At 34.2% G+C, this 16,444-nt stretch overlaps 1 protein-coding gene across 1 annotated transcript; it reads left to right on the top strand.

Moving 5' to 3' along the window:
* The first annotated feature begins 11 nt into the window (after positions 1-11).
* Positions 12-15,918, top strand: Dsp1 (Dorsal switch protein 1). Its single transcript, XM_089099976.1, has 5 exons — positions 12-99; positions 5,953-6,119; positions 10,378-10,547; positions 12,421-12,595; positions 15,571-15,918. Exons 2-5 carry the CDS (start codon positions 5,967-5,969, stop codon positions 15,673-15,675), a joined length of 603 nt encoding a protein of 200 aa, XP_088956102.1. The 5' UTR covers positions 12-99; positions 5,953-5,966; the 3' UTR covers positions 15,676-15,918.
* Positions 15,919-16,444: the final 526 nt, after the last annotated feature.

Below are 16,444 nucleotides of genomic sequence, written 5' to 3' on the forward strand. Positions count from 1 at the left end.
TCATAAGTGGCTAAACTCTTCCCTTGGTTTTAGATACGGAGCAAACAACCAAGGCTTTGCAATACAAAGCTATTTTGTATTGTGAAGGATATACCTGAGGTTAGAAATATTTATTATAAATTTATTAGAGCAATTGATAATAAATCGAAAATAGCAATTTTAAACTAGATTTTCTGTTGAATTTTTCTATGCCAATCTTTTTCTCCTTAGATACAACCTTCAGGAAATAACCGTAAGGAATTTTTCTCCATCATTCTTATTAAATAGCGTTGCGCCATATTAAAATTATAGGAAATTCAAACTGAGGAGTTGGCTAACATTCAATTAGGCTATTAGAGTTTATAGCTGTAGATATGCGGGTCGTTTTTATACTTGTTTTCTGGATTTAACACCAGTATTTGTGTTTGAGACCATACTTAAGTAGGCTATTCTAGCCTGATTTCTTTCACTTCAAGACTTCTTGGTCCAGCACATGACATTTAGTTGTTATTATGCTAATTAGTGTTTGTTGCTGGAAAATGCTACTCTGACCTTCCAATATAGCCTAGGTCCAATAGGCTATGTAAAAGAGGTTCCTAGAATTATGTTTGCTTAGCCTACAGCCTTTCCTTCAAGGGTGTAGAGATAGCCTATATAATTTTTGGAGAATGAAAGAATAACTTAAATCCTTGGAAGGGGTATTCCCCTCTTGAATCCTAGCCTATCATTAATTGAGTTTTGTCTGAGGTGATTGATTAGCCATAGGCCTAAGGGAGTCTCTTAGGTAAAAGTCAGGGATTAGGGACTAGCCTAGTGAGAAGGAAATGTGTTATGAATAAAATTCTGGTAAAATTCTACTTTTGACTATCTTGGAAAAGGGTTAGGTTAGGAAAATGAAACTTTCTGGGATGGGTCTACAGACTAAAGTTTGTCCTGGGAAAGTAGCTATTTTGAAGTATCTACCTCCACTTCTCTCTCTAGAGGGTCCAGACCTTTGATGACCTTTAAAAATCTGTGTGTTATAAAAGTAAAACCTTGCAAAAAAGATCTTCTGCTTAAATGAAGTAGGCTACAACAAAATTGTTTTCAGCTTCACAACTTTGCTCAATCCCTATTTAGACTATAAGGTTTTAAAGATATGCAAATACATTTCCTAAATTTAAAAAAAAAACTTATGGCTTAAAATTCTATTCAAATAAAAGAATTGCATTTTCAGAACTTAAGCCACAGTAAAAGAAACTGATAACTGAAAATTAAGGTAAAATGTTGTTTTGTCAAAATTTCAATCAGTAGACCTGTCATATAGGCAATTTTCAGGACCCTGTAGAGGGAGAAGGAGTAGAGGTAGTTACTTCAAAATACCTGCCCAGGACATACCTTAGCCTGTATCCCTTAAAGTTTCATTTTCCTAACCTAACCCCTTTCCAAGATAGTTTAGCCAAAAGTAGCTAAAGTAGAATTTTACCAAAATTCTTACTATAATTTACTCCCAAATAATTTGCAAATATGTACCACAAATTATATATTTCCAATAGCCTACATTCTTTACTTTACCCCCCCCCTCTCTCCCTCTCTCTCTCTCTCTCTCTCTCTCTCTCTCTCTCTCTCTAATTTGCAAATATATAGCCCAGATTATATGTTTTTATGTGTTTCTTTGTTTCTTGGTTTTGCCATTGTTGATTTCATGTATGGGTAAACAAGAGTGACACATGGGAAATATATATAATTTGGACTTGTTTTTAAACATTAGGGGGGCTGGGGCAAAGTATAGTGGAACTGTTGTCAGGGGCTGAGGTGTAAAATATAGTGGAACTATAGGCCTAGGTCAATATGTAAAAAAGGTAAAGAATATGGCATTGGATATTGGTCCCTACCAGAGGTTCTGATTCTGTTTCTCGGCCCTTCAGCCAGGAAGTGCAACAGCCTAACTTTAGACTTGTCGTGATGTTCTGGGTAAAATTCTACTTTACTTTTAAAATTTTTTTAAATTTTTAAAATTCTGGGTAAAACTTTCAGGGATGGGTCTACATGCTAAAGTATGTCCCAGGAAGGTTTTTTGAAGTACCTACCTCCACTTCTTCTCCCTGTAGAGGGTCGTGATCTTTAACCTTGCAAAATAGATCTTCTGCTTAAATGAAGTACAACAAATTTGTTTTCAGCTCCACAACTTTGCCCAATCCCAATTTATAAGGTTTTTAAGATATGCAAATACATTTCCTAAATTTTGAAAAAACAACATTGATATGGCTTAAAATTATATTTAAATAACAGGAATTGTATTTTCAGAACTAAAGCCAGAGGAAAAGAAACTGATAACTGAAAATTAAGGTAAAATGTTGTTTTGTCAAAATCTCAATTAGACCTCTCATGTAGGCAAATATCAGGACCCTCTAGAGGGAGAAGGAGTGGAGTTGGGTATTTCAAAATACTTTCCCAGGACATAATTTAGCATGTAGACCCATCTCTGAAAGTTTGAACCCCCTTCCCTCCCTGACCGGGGTGGATCTAGGATTTTTTTAGGGGGGGGGGCAAAATAGGTTTATCCAAAAAAAATTTAAGGAGGGTGCAAAATAGGTTAATCTGATAAACTTGCATTATGTGCAAGTTTAATTAATGCAAATTTGAGTTAACTAATTAAATTACAATACTTTAGACTATGCTAGGGGGAGTGCCCCCCCCTAAAACTAATTTGAAACAAAAGGTTAATTATAGTTTTCAATACAATTTAGCTAGGATGAAAGTGAGTATATCACTTGATGGCTTTTCTATGCTCTTTCAGAATTCAATAATAAGGAGCCTGAAAACCTCAAAAATGATATCACTGTAGCCCATGTCATTTTTGAGGGGTTTCTGGCTCTGAAGATTTTTGCAAATTGTTTTCATGATAGCATTTTAATAAATGAAAATAACTACCATTCCTGAATCAGCTTAAAATGGCATGTTTTTTTTTTAATTTCTAATGGGCAGGGATGTTTGAGTGGCAGTGGGGTAGTTGCCCCCCCCCCTCCAATAATGTGAAGAAAAAAAATATTATACATCCCATGCTCTTTGACTTTCCAGATATGGACCCCTCTTGTCAACTGCATTTGAAAAGCTAGAAATGGTAGGAAATTGGTTTATATTTGAATTGCCAGTACTGTTCTATTAGCACAAGATAGATAATAGAAGAAACTAATCAAACAGGTTCTTTCAATGGAGAATTGGATTGCAAACAGTGGTTTTCTCACTGTGTTTACAATATTTAAACTTTAGTTTTTTGGGAATTAGGGAAGGGGGAGGTGCCTAGGTTATGTTATGTATTTAATATATGCTATGCTTTACCCTCCACTCCCCTGATGTGGAAATATATAGCTGAAATTTGTTTCTTAACTATTATAATTTCAGCATATTTTGTTTTATTTCATTAGCATTATCAAATTTCACTTCTTGCATGCCTTGTAGCTAATAGCACAGTACCAAGTTAACTAGTTATATGTTTTAACCACTTTTCAATAACTTGACTAGTGTTGATAAATTCTTTGTGTGGTTACAAAATTGAAATCCCTTTGGGGCCCCTTTAAGGGCGCAAGATGCAATTAGTCCAGGAAGCAATAATTGAATTATGAAAGAGCATAAAAAAAGGCATCAAATGACGTTTTCACTTACATCTTATCTAAATTATATCACCCAGTAGAAATTTACCTTTTTTCTTATTGGGAGTTATCTTAAATTGGAACTTGGAGCAATCTAAGAATTTCTCCTTGTAAGAGGATTTTTTTAGGGGGGGGGCAGAAATAGGTTGATCCAAAAAAATTTAAGGGGGAGTGCAAAATAGGTTAATCTGATAAACTTGCATTATGAGCAAGTTTAATTAATGCAAATTTGAGTTAATTAAGTAGAATTACACTACTTTAGACTATGCTAGGGGGAGTGCCCTCCCCCCCCTAAAACTAATTTGAAACAAAAGGTTAATTATAGAATTCAATACAATTTAGCTAGGATGAAAGTGAGTATATCACTTGATGGCTTTTCTATGCTCTTTCAGAATTCAATAATAAGGAGCCTGAAAACCTCAAAAATGATATCACTGTAGCCAATGTCATTTTTGAGGGGTTTCTGGCTCTGAAGATTTTTGCAAATTGTTTTCACAATAGCATTTTAATAAATGAAAATAACTACCATTCCTGAATCAGCTTAAAATGGCATGTTTTTTTTAAATTTCTAATGGGCAGGGATGTTTGTGGGGCAGTGGGGTAGTTGCCCCCCCCCCCCCTCCAATAATGTGAAGAAAAAAATGATTATACATTCCATGCCCTTTGAATATCCAGATATGGACCCCTCTTGTCAACTGCATTTGAAAAGCTAGAAATGGTAGGAAAATGGTTTATATTTGAATTGGCAGTACTGTTCTATTAGCACAAGATAGATAATAGAAGAAACTAATCAAACATGTTCTTTCAATGGAGAATTGGATTGCAAACAGTGGTTTCTCACTGTGTTTACAATATTTAAACTTTAGTTTTTTGGGGATTAGGGAAGGGGGGAGGTGCCTAGGTTATGTTATGTATTTAATATATGCTATGCTTTACCCTCCACTCCCCTGATGTGGAAATATATAGCTGAAATTTGTTTCTTAACTATTATAATTTCAGCATATTTTGTTTTATTTCATTAGCATTATTAAATTTCACTTCTTGCATGCCTTATAGCTAATAGCACAGTACCAAGTTAACTAGTGATATGTTTTAACCACTTTTCAATAACTTGACTAGTGTTGATAAATTCTTTGTGTGGTTACAAAATTGAAATCCCTTTGGGGCCCCTTTAAGGGTGCAAGATGCAATTAGTCCTGGAAGCAATAATTGAATTATGAAAGAGCATAAAAAAGGCATCAAATGACGTTTTCACTTACATCTTATCTAAATTATATCTTATTGGGAGTTATCTTAAATTGCAACTTGGAGCAATCTAAGGATTTCTCCTTGTAAGAGATTCCAATGGTGTACTTCTTATTTTGATGTGATGCCTTTTTTGAGTGGTTTTCAGGCTTTTTTTAGAATTCCTGCAAATTTGTTTCTGAAATAACATTTGATTATGAAGTCTCATGACAGTAGTTTTTACCATTCCTGAATCAGATATAAATGGTATATTATTATTTTTTTTCACTAAGGCTAAAAACACTTTTTTAGTCTTTTTGTTACTGTGGATGGAATTTGCCCCACACGCAATCATTGAACTTGGAAAGTGTTAAATAAGGCACCAAGTGATATATTTACTTTCTTCCTCTCTAAATTAAGTGAATGCTAAATTAACCTATCATGTTTTTTTTTTTTTTTTTTTTTTTTTTTTTTTTTTATTGTTATCGTTATCCACTTTGAAATTATTTCAGTTAATATTTTGGTGAATATTACAGACACAGACAAGAGTCTGAGTCAAGACTGCAGCAAACCTATTATTCATGGAACAAATATAACTAAGAGATATATTATTAGGGGGTACTTAAATGTTATAGCAACCAAACTTTGTTCTTGATCTGTAATTAAACTGGTTTTCTCTGTCTACTTGGAGATAATCAGTTTAGCCTGAGCAAGATAAAATATTATGCAGGTATATTGTAATTAAATATTTAATGTATAGAGGTGGTTAAGTTAGGTATTTAATGTAATGCATTCTGGGCAGCCTGCTTTCAGTAATTTTGTCACTAAAGTATTATATATTTTCATGTATATTGGTGTATTTCATTAGGATTAACCTCTAACTTCACTTCTTTGGTGTGGTTACACTTTATTGTCGCCAAAAGAGATAAGTACAAAACAAATCTGAATGTAGCCTTGGCTATAGAAAAGACTGAATGATAAGTAGTAAAAGATCTACCATGTCTAATTTAAAAAAAAAATGAAGTAATCAAATAATGAAGAAATATTTTTTATTCCTTTGTGCATTTTAACTGTATTTATCATAATTTTCAAATGAACCTGTACATTCTTTCTGTAGCTTTAAAGATAACAATGCCACGCTCTAAGGATGCAAGCAAACCCCGTGGTAAGCTGACTGCTTATGCCTTTTTTGTTCAGACTTGCAGAGAGGAGCACAAAAAGAAACATCCAGATGAAAATGTTGTTTTTGCAGAGTTCTCCAAAAAATGTGCAGATAGGTGGAAGGTATGTTATATTTGTAATAAATAAATGTGTTAATAATTTATATTAATGTTATTTAGTTGAAAAAAAAATTCCTTTTGTAGGTGCTGTCTACAAAGCTTTTTGATGTCCTTTGGTTAAATCAAGATTAAGATTTCTATTGTTTGGGGTGGGGAGTTGACAAAAAGTTTTTTTGGTTTCATTTTTTCTGTAAGAGAAAGTTTAGGACCTGAATCCAGGGTATACCCTGGTGAGTTCTCCTTTTTTAATAGTGCCTCTTTACAAAGTGGTTTGCACATTAGTTTTTAGTACCAGTAGACCTTTGTGCTATAGACTGATGGTGTATGGGTAAGAATTTTACACGATGGGGGGAGGGGATCAGAAATAAGCAAATTGAATGGAAAATTAAAGAAAGAAAAATTTTCCCTTGCACATGCAGTTGGTGGGACTCTAGTTTTAAATAGGCTATGCAAAATACATCAATGTTTGTTCAGTTATGTTCAGCTAAGTGTCACTGCTGATTAATCCAGGTTATGGTAAGCCCAATGGTTGTCATATAGAATAAGATCACTTGATAAAACAAACAGGAAAGGAGGAAGAACCAAATAAAGGGAAAAGATACAAAAAAAAATGCACAAATATATTTTACAGCCTAACAAGTCTTAGATTGATTTATATAAAATAGTGTGTTGACCAGCTTATGCTTAAATGCTTGCTCATTTGTATTTTTTACAACTTAAGGAACTTCTTTATTTAGCCCTGGAATCAAAGCATGTGTCTAAATCCTGGACTGTCTTTATTGAATACTTTTGTGTCAGAAACTGAATACAAATAATTAATCAGGTAATGAAATATGTTCTTAGAAGAGCGCAACCTATAAGGAACTGTTTACAAATATAAAGTGGTTGTCATACTATTTAATGAGGGTCATTTTTAATAATTATTGGATGGCAAACATTTAGCAAATGCAAATAAACTTTCACATCCTCAGTAAATATTTTCACATTACAGTTTAGAATTGAAGGAGGCAAATCATCAATTAAAAGACAAAATGGCATGGGTCTTAAGTAACTGCTCTGAGAAACCTCACTCAAAGCATCAGTTGAAAGAGAGACATTTCCTCAAAACATTGCATTAGAAAGCCTCTCAGTGTCCAAGGTTTGGAAGAGTCTAAATTTCCTAAGATATTGTGCACTTACGGTTCCAATAAGGCTCCATTGTGGAAAGAATTATGTTGATTTGGTATTGGACCTCAAAAAATCATTGCAGAGCAAAGAAGATGTAATGCAGGAATTGACTGCAATCGCTTTCTTTGAAATTGTCACTAAAGTCACCTTTTTTGTCGTTTCAAAATTCGATTTAGTTGGTTCTCATTTCAGCAAGCTAGAAAGGTAATGTATTGGACAACAGGCTGTTACCTGTTGAAAGTCAGTAATGGTAATATAACACAAGAATATGGGGAAAAGAAATACTTGAAATTCCAAAGCAACTTAGTTAATTCTCAACTTATAGATTCTCAGTCACGCACTATCAGTTCTTTTGTTGAAATATCCCCACTTTGCCAAATCAGTAGTCCTATTTGTTTTTCCTCTATTTGATTTAATATATTTGATGAACTGAAATCAATGTAAAATACATCGCCAAGTCAAATTAATGAGGGTCCTAAAATCATGTGGTAAAATTAGAATAAAATTTATGGGTCCAAACTAGTTGCAAGTTTATCATTCCTTGTCCCAATTAAGCCACCCAAAGCTTAAAGTCCTTGTTTAGGAGGGAAAGGGTCCTCTACCAAATTTTGAAAGAACTCTTGAGTCTGGAACACCTGAAAAGAAAGTAATAAGAAGAAAATAACAACCCTTAATAATAAGGTTGGAAAGTTTGCCTCTTTGTGATATAGTAAACTGTTTATTTTGTTCTTTAAGATTATTTATTTTTCGAAATTTTGCATTGAAGAAGTGAATATAGTGAAAAATATACTTTATGGCATAAAACAAATAAAAAATATATTTCAACCTTTTTTTACCCCAATATTCTTCAGTCGTAAAATTGATGAAAGATCTTTTTTTTTTTTTTTTTTTTTCCCTCCCCCTTCGTAAATTTGCCCTCCAGATCCCTCCGTTTTCAGTTGCTGAATGACTCCTGGAGGCAAAATATAAAAGAAAAGTAGTGACTATGACCTGTGCCCCTGTTCTGAATGGAAAAGGCACTAAAGTCACTTTTCTTGCACATCTCGTTGCGGCCGATCCCTGAATAATTGAATTCTACAATCAAAAAGTATATTTTCAGAACTTGAATGGTGGAATCTGTAGACAGCCTCATTATTAGGAAATGACAAAATATTCTAAGTAGAAATATAATTTTTTCATAGACCCATAATCAGCTGTACTGTAATCAAACTGAAAAATGTCTACCATTTTGTATGATTGCAATATTCATGAAAATCTTAGGCACAACATGATCACCTCTACTCAGACGTGCACAATAGTCTTCCCTCAAGATATCATCAGCAGATCTAGTAAAAATAGGCCTATCAGTAGGAAACAAGAGAAAGATCACCTGCCTTACCAAGAAATTGTAGCTCATTAAATAGACATAATTGAGTTGTAGACAATAACTCCCAGTTAATGTTACATAAGCTAAAATCAAACAGCTAATAACTTGTGGCTACCAGTCAACCAAAAGACTTGAAAAACTCCAATACTAGTGTCATTAAGAGCACTTAGATTGTAGTTGTTCCACTCCATTAGATTGCAATAATACAAGTTAGATGGCTATACAAAGAGTTTTAATCAGGTAGTTGTTGTTGTTTAAGGACTTCTGCGATTGTTATAGGTTGTGGCTTATGTATTTGTGTCTTCTCACTAAATTATTTTCACTTAGAAGACAGAGAATTAGCATCTGTGTAAATAATAACAAAAAAAAAATCTGTGTTAACTACTCATGTTAGATGGAAACGCAGTTAGGGTATTAACTGTGTTGTGAAGCGGGAATGCTGTTAATATTCCAGGCTAACTTACTGGGGATGGGCTTGTCTACCTTATAAGTATGTACTTTCCCTTTATTTACCACTGGCCCTATTTCAGCGTTCGCATCTCTTTAGACGCTTCTTCTTTGACCAATCACTTTTAAATCTTATGCCTCCCTTCAACTCAAATGATCTATTAATGAATGCTGCCAATCGGGGACTGTAAATGTAACAAGAGGGGACAAATTTTGAATGGAAACGTGTTTATAACATCATTTTCTATGAATTTGGCTGCTACGCAAGTATTCTTCATAAAGTGTGCTGTAGCCATGTTCTAGCCTGTTGACACATTGGTCAAATACTTTCCTTTTCTTTTTAAAATATATTCTGGTATGAATCGCCTGTGAGTCCAAGCAAATTCAGTCCCCCCCCCCCCTTTTTTTTGCTTACAAGTTCAGTCTACAGTGTCCATCATGAGTCAACCCAGAAATCTCAATCATGCATAAAGTTCTATGACTCTACCTTAGTTCTGTCCCAAGATGGAGGGATTGATGATAGACTAATCAATCAACAAGGGAAAATGACATCATTTTTAAGCATTCCTGAAAAAGGCTTATGCCAGCTGTGCCTCTCACTCAGACTATCAACTGTCTTGGCTTTTCCTCCAATTAGCCATGGATTGATGGCAACTTGATTTTAATTCAATTATATGTTTGTGCTTACATTTTGCTCACTAAGTTTGGAGTCAGTCAAACAACAAGAAATAGGTTACAAATTGGGTTCATGGATTACATATAAACATGTAATAACGAAGTTAGTATGGTGGAAAAATTAATAATAAGCCCCTTGTGTTGCATCTTGTTCAATTATCACTAAATATGTATTTTAGCAAGCTAGGACATATTTACATAAGAAGGATGATAGATTGTCAAATATGGCTGTTTTCTGGCCATCAGTCACGCCAAACCCGTCCCCGAATGGGGTGCGAGGTCATAAGGAAGGATTTAATGGAGATTGGAACTTCTTGACATGGGACAAAGCTTGAAGCTTTGAAAAGAGTGGGATGGAAGGGGAACGTGCTTTGCTATGTTGGCCTCAAGCAGCTTGGTGCTGCAGTGTACCAAAGCCTCTACTAACATAATCTCTTATGAAAGGGAAAATCCTTTTTTTTTTTAGGTTTCATTGAAATCTTTCATTTAGTTTTATTCAAGTTTTAGGAGTAACATTATTGTATTCTCTTTGAATTACTTTACAAAAATTTTAATCATATTCTGTATCGTTAATAGACCAAATTCTGTATTTTTTTTTTTTTTTCAGACAATGAACGAAAAAGAGCGAGATCGCTTTCACAAGATGGCAGAGAAAGACAAGGCACGATTTGACATAGAAATGAAAGATTACACACCTGCAGAGGGTGCCAAAGGCAGAGGTGGGAAAGGAAGCAAACGCAAAGCCAAGAAAGATCCAAATGCTCCCAAACGTGCACTGTAAGTGTTGCCATTTTTTGTCAGGTCAAAATTTTTGGTTGGTGGTTTGTTCTGTTTATAGTGTACTTTTTTTTATTATTATTATTAGTTCCATTGTTTGTTAGTGATGAGAAGTGAGTAAAAAAGGTATCTTGACCAGTAGCCGGGAACTGCATACTTTGTCCTCTGTTTCTCTTTGTTGTCCCTATTTCTTTGGTTTCAAGTTTAACTGAAGACTGTTGAGAGCATCAACGAAATTTGGGAGGAGGAGAGGGTGGTTTGAAAACACTGCTATTTATCGTTGCTTCAGCATATTAAATACTATTGATTTTTTATTGCCCTCTCCTTAGTGCTATCTTTTAAATTATACCTGCTTGTGGCGGGAGAGGGCTACAGTTCTCTTAGGGCTTGGCATATGCTGTCAATTATAGTTTAAAGTTTACATTGGTGTCTGGTTAAAGTAGATTTATGAACCATCTAGTCATAGCTAATTCTAGAAGTTACTTTAATTGACCAGTGGTCGTGTTTTTTTGTTTGTTTTTGTTTTGTTTTTATGTGGTTGGGGGATTTTAGGTACCACCAGAAAATTATGCAGTTTTGTGAGCAATTTTTTGTTATTATTATTGCTAAGTATACACATTAAACTTCCTGATATTAATAATTTAACTCACATAGATATTAGACACATGATCAGGTGTGTATATGGGAATCTTTCAAGGAAAAGGGTTGTAAAAACCCTCATATAAATAAATTTTAATGAGACAGTGCCCCGAAATAGAGGAAAATTTTGAGTCTGGTGGCTTGGGCCCCAACGCGCTCCTCTTAGCGCTAATTTGAATTATTTAAAAAAAAAATCATTTCCCAAAATTTTTTTTTTTTTTTACGTCAAAACTCAATTGATTTATCTGGAAATTTTGGTATTCTATAAGAATTTGGTTTATTCTCTATATAAGGTATTCTATATTTAGAATAATGTAATTTGGTATTCTATATTTAATTTGGTATTCTATAAGGTAAGGTAATTTGGTTAATTCATAATTCATTATAATTCATAAGGTAATTTGGTATTCTATAAGGTAAGGTAATTTGGTTAATTCATAAGGTAATTTGGTATTCTATATTTAGAATTCTCTGCCAGTTGGCTCCTGATTAAATCTCATTTAAAAGATTATTTTGTCTTTTACAATGTAGCGTATTCATTTGTATATGTAGCATATGCTTTTTTTACTAAGGGGGAGGGGTCATTTTTAGACAGGTCTGCTCGTAGTGAATTTCTGAAGTTACGTTGGTATATTCTCAGTTAAAATTAATGTTTGAATCCTACATATCGGGACCTGTGAGCGAAATTGTCCTCTGTTAAAACCCCAATTCTGGAGATGATATTGCCATGTAACTTCATTTTTTGCTGCCCTTCCCAACAGTCTTATGGGGATTCAGTACAGCCGCTGTTGCTTGCCAACAAACAAAGCAATTTGTAACAAGCTTGATGGCATACAAGTCTTGTGTTCTTAGGGTATATATCTTAATTTAACTGGAATCCGTGGAACCTCAACATCAAAAATGAACTTTTCGTTATCCTGTTGTTTTTGGCACGAGATTAACATAAGAGCAGAATTATTCTTTCGACTTTAGTAATTTTTTCTCGTTCTTTAAGAATTCTTCGAAGTTATCAAGTATTTTGCAATAGGTTGCATCAAGACATGGCTAATTGTAGACAGAGAAAAGCCAAGACAGATAGTCCAAGTAATTCTTTTACATTCCATCTTAAATTGTCATGTAGAGATGTAGATTCACTTTTTTTATTTTTCTAGATTCTTTCGTAATGTCGAAAAAAGAAAGGACCAATTTTCATTTGTGTTTTTCTCGGAATGAGTTTCATCATTATTATTTTTAGATCTGCTTTCTTCTGGTTTTGTAATGATGAAAGATCAAAAGTGAAGGCTGATCAACCTGGTCTTGGTGTGGGGGATGTTGCAAAGGAACTTGGAAGAAGGTGGGCAGATGTTGATGAAAAGGCAAAGAAGAGATATGAAGAAATGGCCAGCAAGGATAAGAAAAGATATGAAGTGGTATGTTACTGTTTAATATTTAAAAACTTTTTTCTTTTTTTTTTTTGGTCTATATTAGTTTTGTGTTGGAAAAGGTTGCGCTGGCCAGCTTATGCTTAAATTCTTGCATCAAAAGTGATTTTACCAAATTGAATGATAGGTTGTTCCCCTTTTTGATTTTATTTTTTGGTTCAATAGGATAAACTGCTGTATGCCAATGCTGCTGATGACTAGCAGCTAAAATGACAAAAATAAAAAATAAGTTTGTATTTGATCTATAGGCCTTCTGTGAAATTGGGGCCAAGGGAGTCTAGTTGTATTGAAATCATGTCATCAACTACGTAACCAGAACTACAAGATGATTTGTATTTTTTTAGATGTGAAGCGTTTAATGCCAAAAGATATCTGGCTAAGAATCGTAATTCAAATAGACTTTTTCAACTTTGCTGTTCTGAAGTAGCAGTTCCACTTCAACCTCCCAGTTTGTATAGTTTGTTGCGATTTGGAGGATGGAAGTATATTACCTCTCATAGATGAATCTAGCCCATATTTTTCTGTTGATGAAATAATTTGTTGCTTTCTAAAAAAAAAAAACAAAGGGAGAGGAGAGGCACAGACAAGATTTTTATCTGTGGTTTAAGTGTAAGAAGAACTTGTTTGTTTTGGAATTCCTAATGACGTGAAAAGAAAGATCACACAACCGACTGTTACATCTCTTTGAAGCTTGCTCTAACTTTGAGTCAACCAATTGTCTTTTGACCACTGGCTCCCAAATCCTGTTTCATTCTTATTTACATGACATATGATTGAGTCTCGATTGAGATTGAGGGCTCGGGTGGATTAGTAAGCAATAACCAAATTAGTTCATATTGACAAAGGTATTCCAAGTTTTTTTTTTTTTTTTTTTTTTTTTTTTTTTTTTTTTTTTTTTTTAGTGAGCTCAATGACCTGGTTAGATACTTTCAAAAGACAGCAGAAGTATACGACAGAAGAACTATAAGCCTAATTGTACAACCTGTTACTATTTGCGTATTTCCTCAGTTTTTCTCTTAAGAGGGTGATCAGGGTAAATGATTGTCATTCCCGAAGTGCTTTGCCATAGAATTTGATTTATCAGGATGTTGCAGATTTGCTGATTCGTGTAAAAATGGCTTCAAAGGAGTCTTGCTACATAATGGAAGTAAATTTGAACCTCTTCCTATCGGATACTAGTTCACACGAAAATAAATCTACAATGATAAAGAAGTTCAAATATTAAAAACATAAATAGATGAGGAGGGTGTTTCGAAACACTAGCCATATTGTGGGGTTAGAATGGAGGCTATGCAAAATATTCTTGCTTACTTTGTTTATTTCAGTAGAAGAGCCAGTGATCCAGACTGGACAAAGGCGGACTGTCCTCCTCAAGACAGTTTAACTCTTATCGTTAACTCTCCATGTTAATTTGAGCTTGTAAAAGTTTGTCAAAAGTTCCCTAATCGGAGTTTTTAACAGATAAAAGAGGCCCAAGCAAATGAAAATTTCCTTTTGATTTTCTTTGGAAAACAACCGGATATAAGTGTGAATTTTTTTTAGCCAAAAAAAAATAAAATAGTCCTCGCAGCTGAAAAGAATTCGGATACTGCAATTTGTCTACTTGCTCAGATTTGTCTCCTTTTCCCTCTGTGTAATTTTACGTGCCTGTACCTCATGGAAAGAGCTTGAATCTGTGGAGGACAAAAACATGCCAATTCTTGCATTCATAGAATTAAATTGAAAGTCCGGAAGATACAACAAAAAGGAAGAACAAATAGGCCGGGAAATTTTACTATGCAAGCTTATCATAAAGGAGTTATCATATCTCTTGTGAAACATGATGACAAGTGTCTTTCTTGTTTAGATGTTGTTGAACTCTTAATGTTCTGCGATGTTATAAAAATACTTCTGTATTCTCTGCTTGGTTGGAATAATAAACGTTGTCAGACTCTCTACTGACTTTCAACTGGTCTATGTGATTCTTTTCAAGTTTCACACCTTGATAACCTTTAGTGTTCTTAGAAATGCTCATGGTTTTACATTTTTGTAGTACAAAATGGGGGGATTTTGTCCTCCTTAAAACAGTTTAGTAGCGAAAACGATCATTTCCACACAGAAGCCAAAAAAGGACTTGATTAGTCTATCATTGCTAATAGTGTCGACTTTGCTTGAATTTTGGCTGCAACAAGGAGCTAGTAAGATCGTAAACGAATTCATCTCTACATGAAAGATCACGAGTGCTATCTAGGATGTGCTAGTGCTATCTAGAGATTTCCATTTCAATTGATTATCTTCTGTTTTTCGTAAAGTCCTTGACTTATCAAAGAATTGTACAGGGCTCAATCCCTCTTTAAGTTTTTTCTCGTCAATTAAGCCTGTTTGAAATTTCGTTCATACTTCGAAGTACTGAGGACATCAAAACCACTCTGCCTTCTGGGCCCATCTAAGGTGTCTTCGCACGTGAAAACTTTTTTTTTTGATTGATTGATTGAACGATTGTTTCGAAATTTTGAGATTCTTATGGCAGTAACACTGTCGCCATATAGAACCGTGAAAGTGTATTAGCAAAAGTTATTAGTTCAATTTGACAATTTTTTTTGTCCCTAAAACTTAAATATAGTATTAACAATTTTTTTATGTCAAAGACAACTACTGTACCTTCAAATGAAAGCTATATCGTAATCTGTTTCGTTCCATATATTTTTAGCCTATTTCTTGCTGCCCATGTTCATCTCTTAAAATTTAAGAACCGCTGTGTCTAAAAACTTCATGACTGCGTCTGGAGCTCTTCTTCATTGAATATTAGATTCCTGTTTTTCTATTTAACCATTTGACAAAATCAGTTTTCATTTCTTATGGTATTTAAAGCTTGTTACTAATTCTACATATTCAGTTTGAAAAAGTATGCTGTTTTGGCGTTACTTCTGCTTATTTCATTTAACTACATTCTTTTGGTTACATTTTAATTTTTGTTCTTACAGGAAATAGCAGCCTACAAAAAGAAACTAGCTGCCCCCGCCAAGAACGGTGCCGCGGCAGAGGATGAAGATGAAGAAGATGAGGAGGAGGAAGAGGATGACGAGTAAATAGTTGATATGAACCGTCCCCTGTGTGAGTGGTATTCTGAAGTGTGAATGTGAACAACAGTACAATTTAAAGTGTTATTTTTTTGTTTAGAAGTTTGAAAGTGTTTTAATTCTCTTTTTTTTTGTCTTTTATAGAAGAAAGTGAAGCTCAGATTGTAAAATGTCGCCGAACGGATTCGTTTAGAAACTGGTTTTTCTTGATATAAAAAAAATGGATTTTTGCAATAAAACGTTTTCTGAAAATACACTTTCAAGGAGCGTGCGTAGCTGTTGGTCTCAGGTGGCTTTATGCTTCAGTGAGCTGTTAGTAGTTGTAATAACTCAGACTACTGCTTTCTCATCGCTAAATTAAAGTCTTCATTTTACTACTCAAGGTTAATGTTCCCTGTGAATTATGTGATTCTGCAAGAGGTCTACAGCTGTAATTCGCACCAAGAGGACATGGTACATTTACCATCGGGTAGATCTATCCACCGTGCCAGAATTGTGGCAATACTTCTATCCAACGATTTTGAGCATATTTTTCTATTCTAAAATATAATGCAAGGCAAATTTAAAAGCTAATTAGGTTGGTGGGTAAAACTGGTTTTCAGCTATCGAGTGATATCAAGATTATTGTCACGTTAAACCATTCAAAATGCAGAGAATTGGCATACACAGGACCGGATCTAAAGCTTTGACGCTTATAGGCCCAAGCGTTTTTGCCGCTCCGCTTTTGCGAAATTTTCGGGGCCATTCCCTGAACTCTCAATTGCTATTCTTGGGAGAC

Source organism: Artemia sp. Qi Xiang Cuo, chromosome 2 (genome assembly GCF_049724085.1).
Source record: "Artemia sp. Qi Xiang Cuo chromosome 2, ASM4972408v1, whole genome shotgun sequence".
Classification (NCBI taxonomy): Eukaryota; Metazoa; Arthropoda; class Branchiopoda; order Anostraca; family Artemiidae; genus Artemia; species Artemia sp. Qi Xiang Cuo.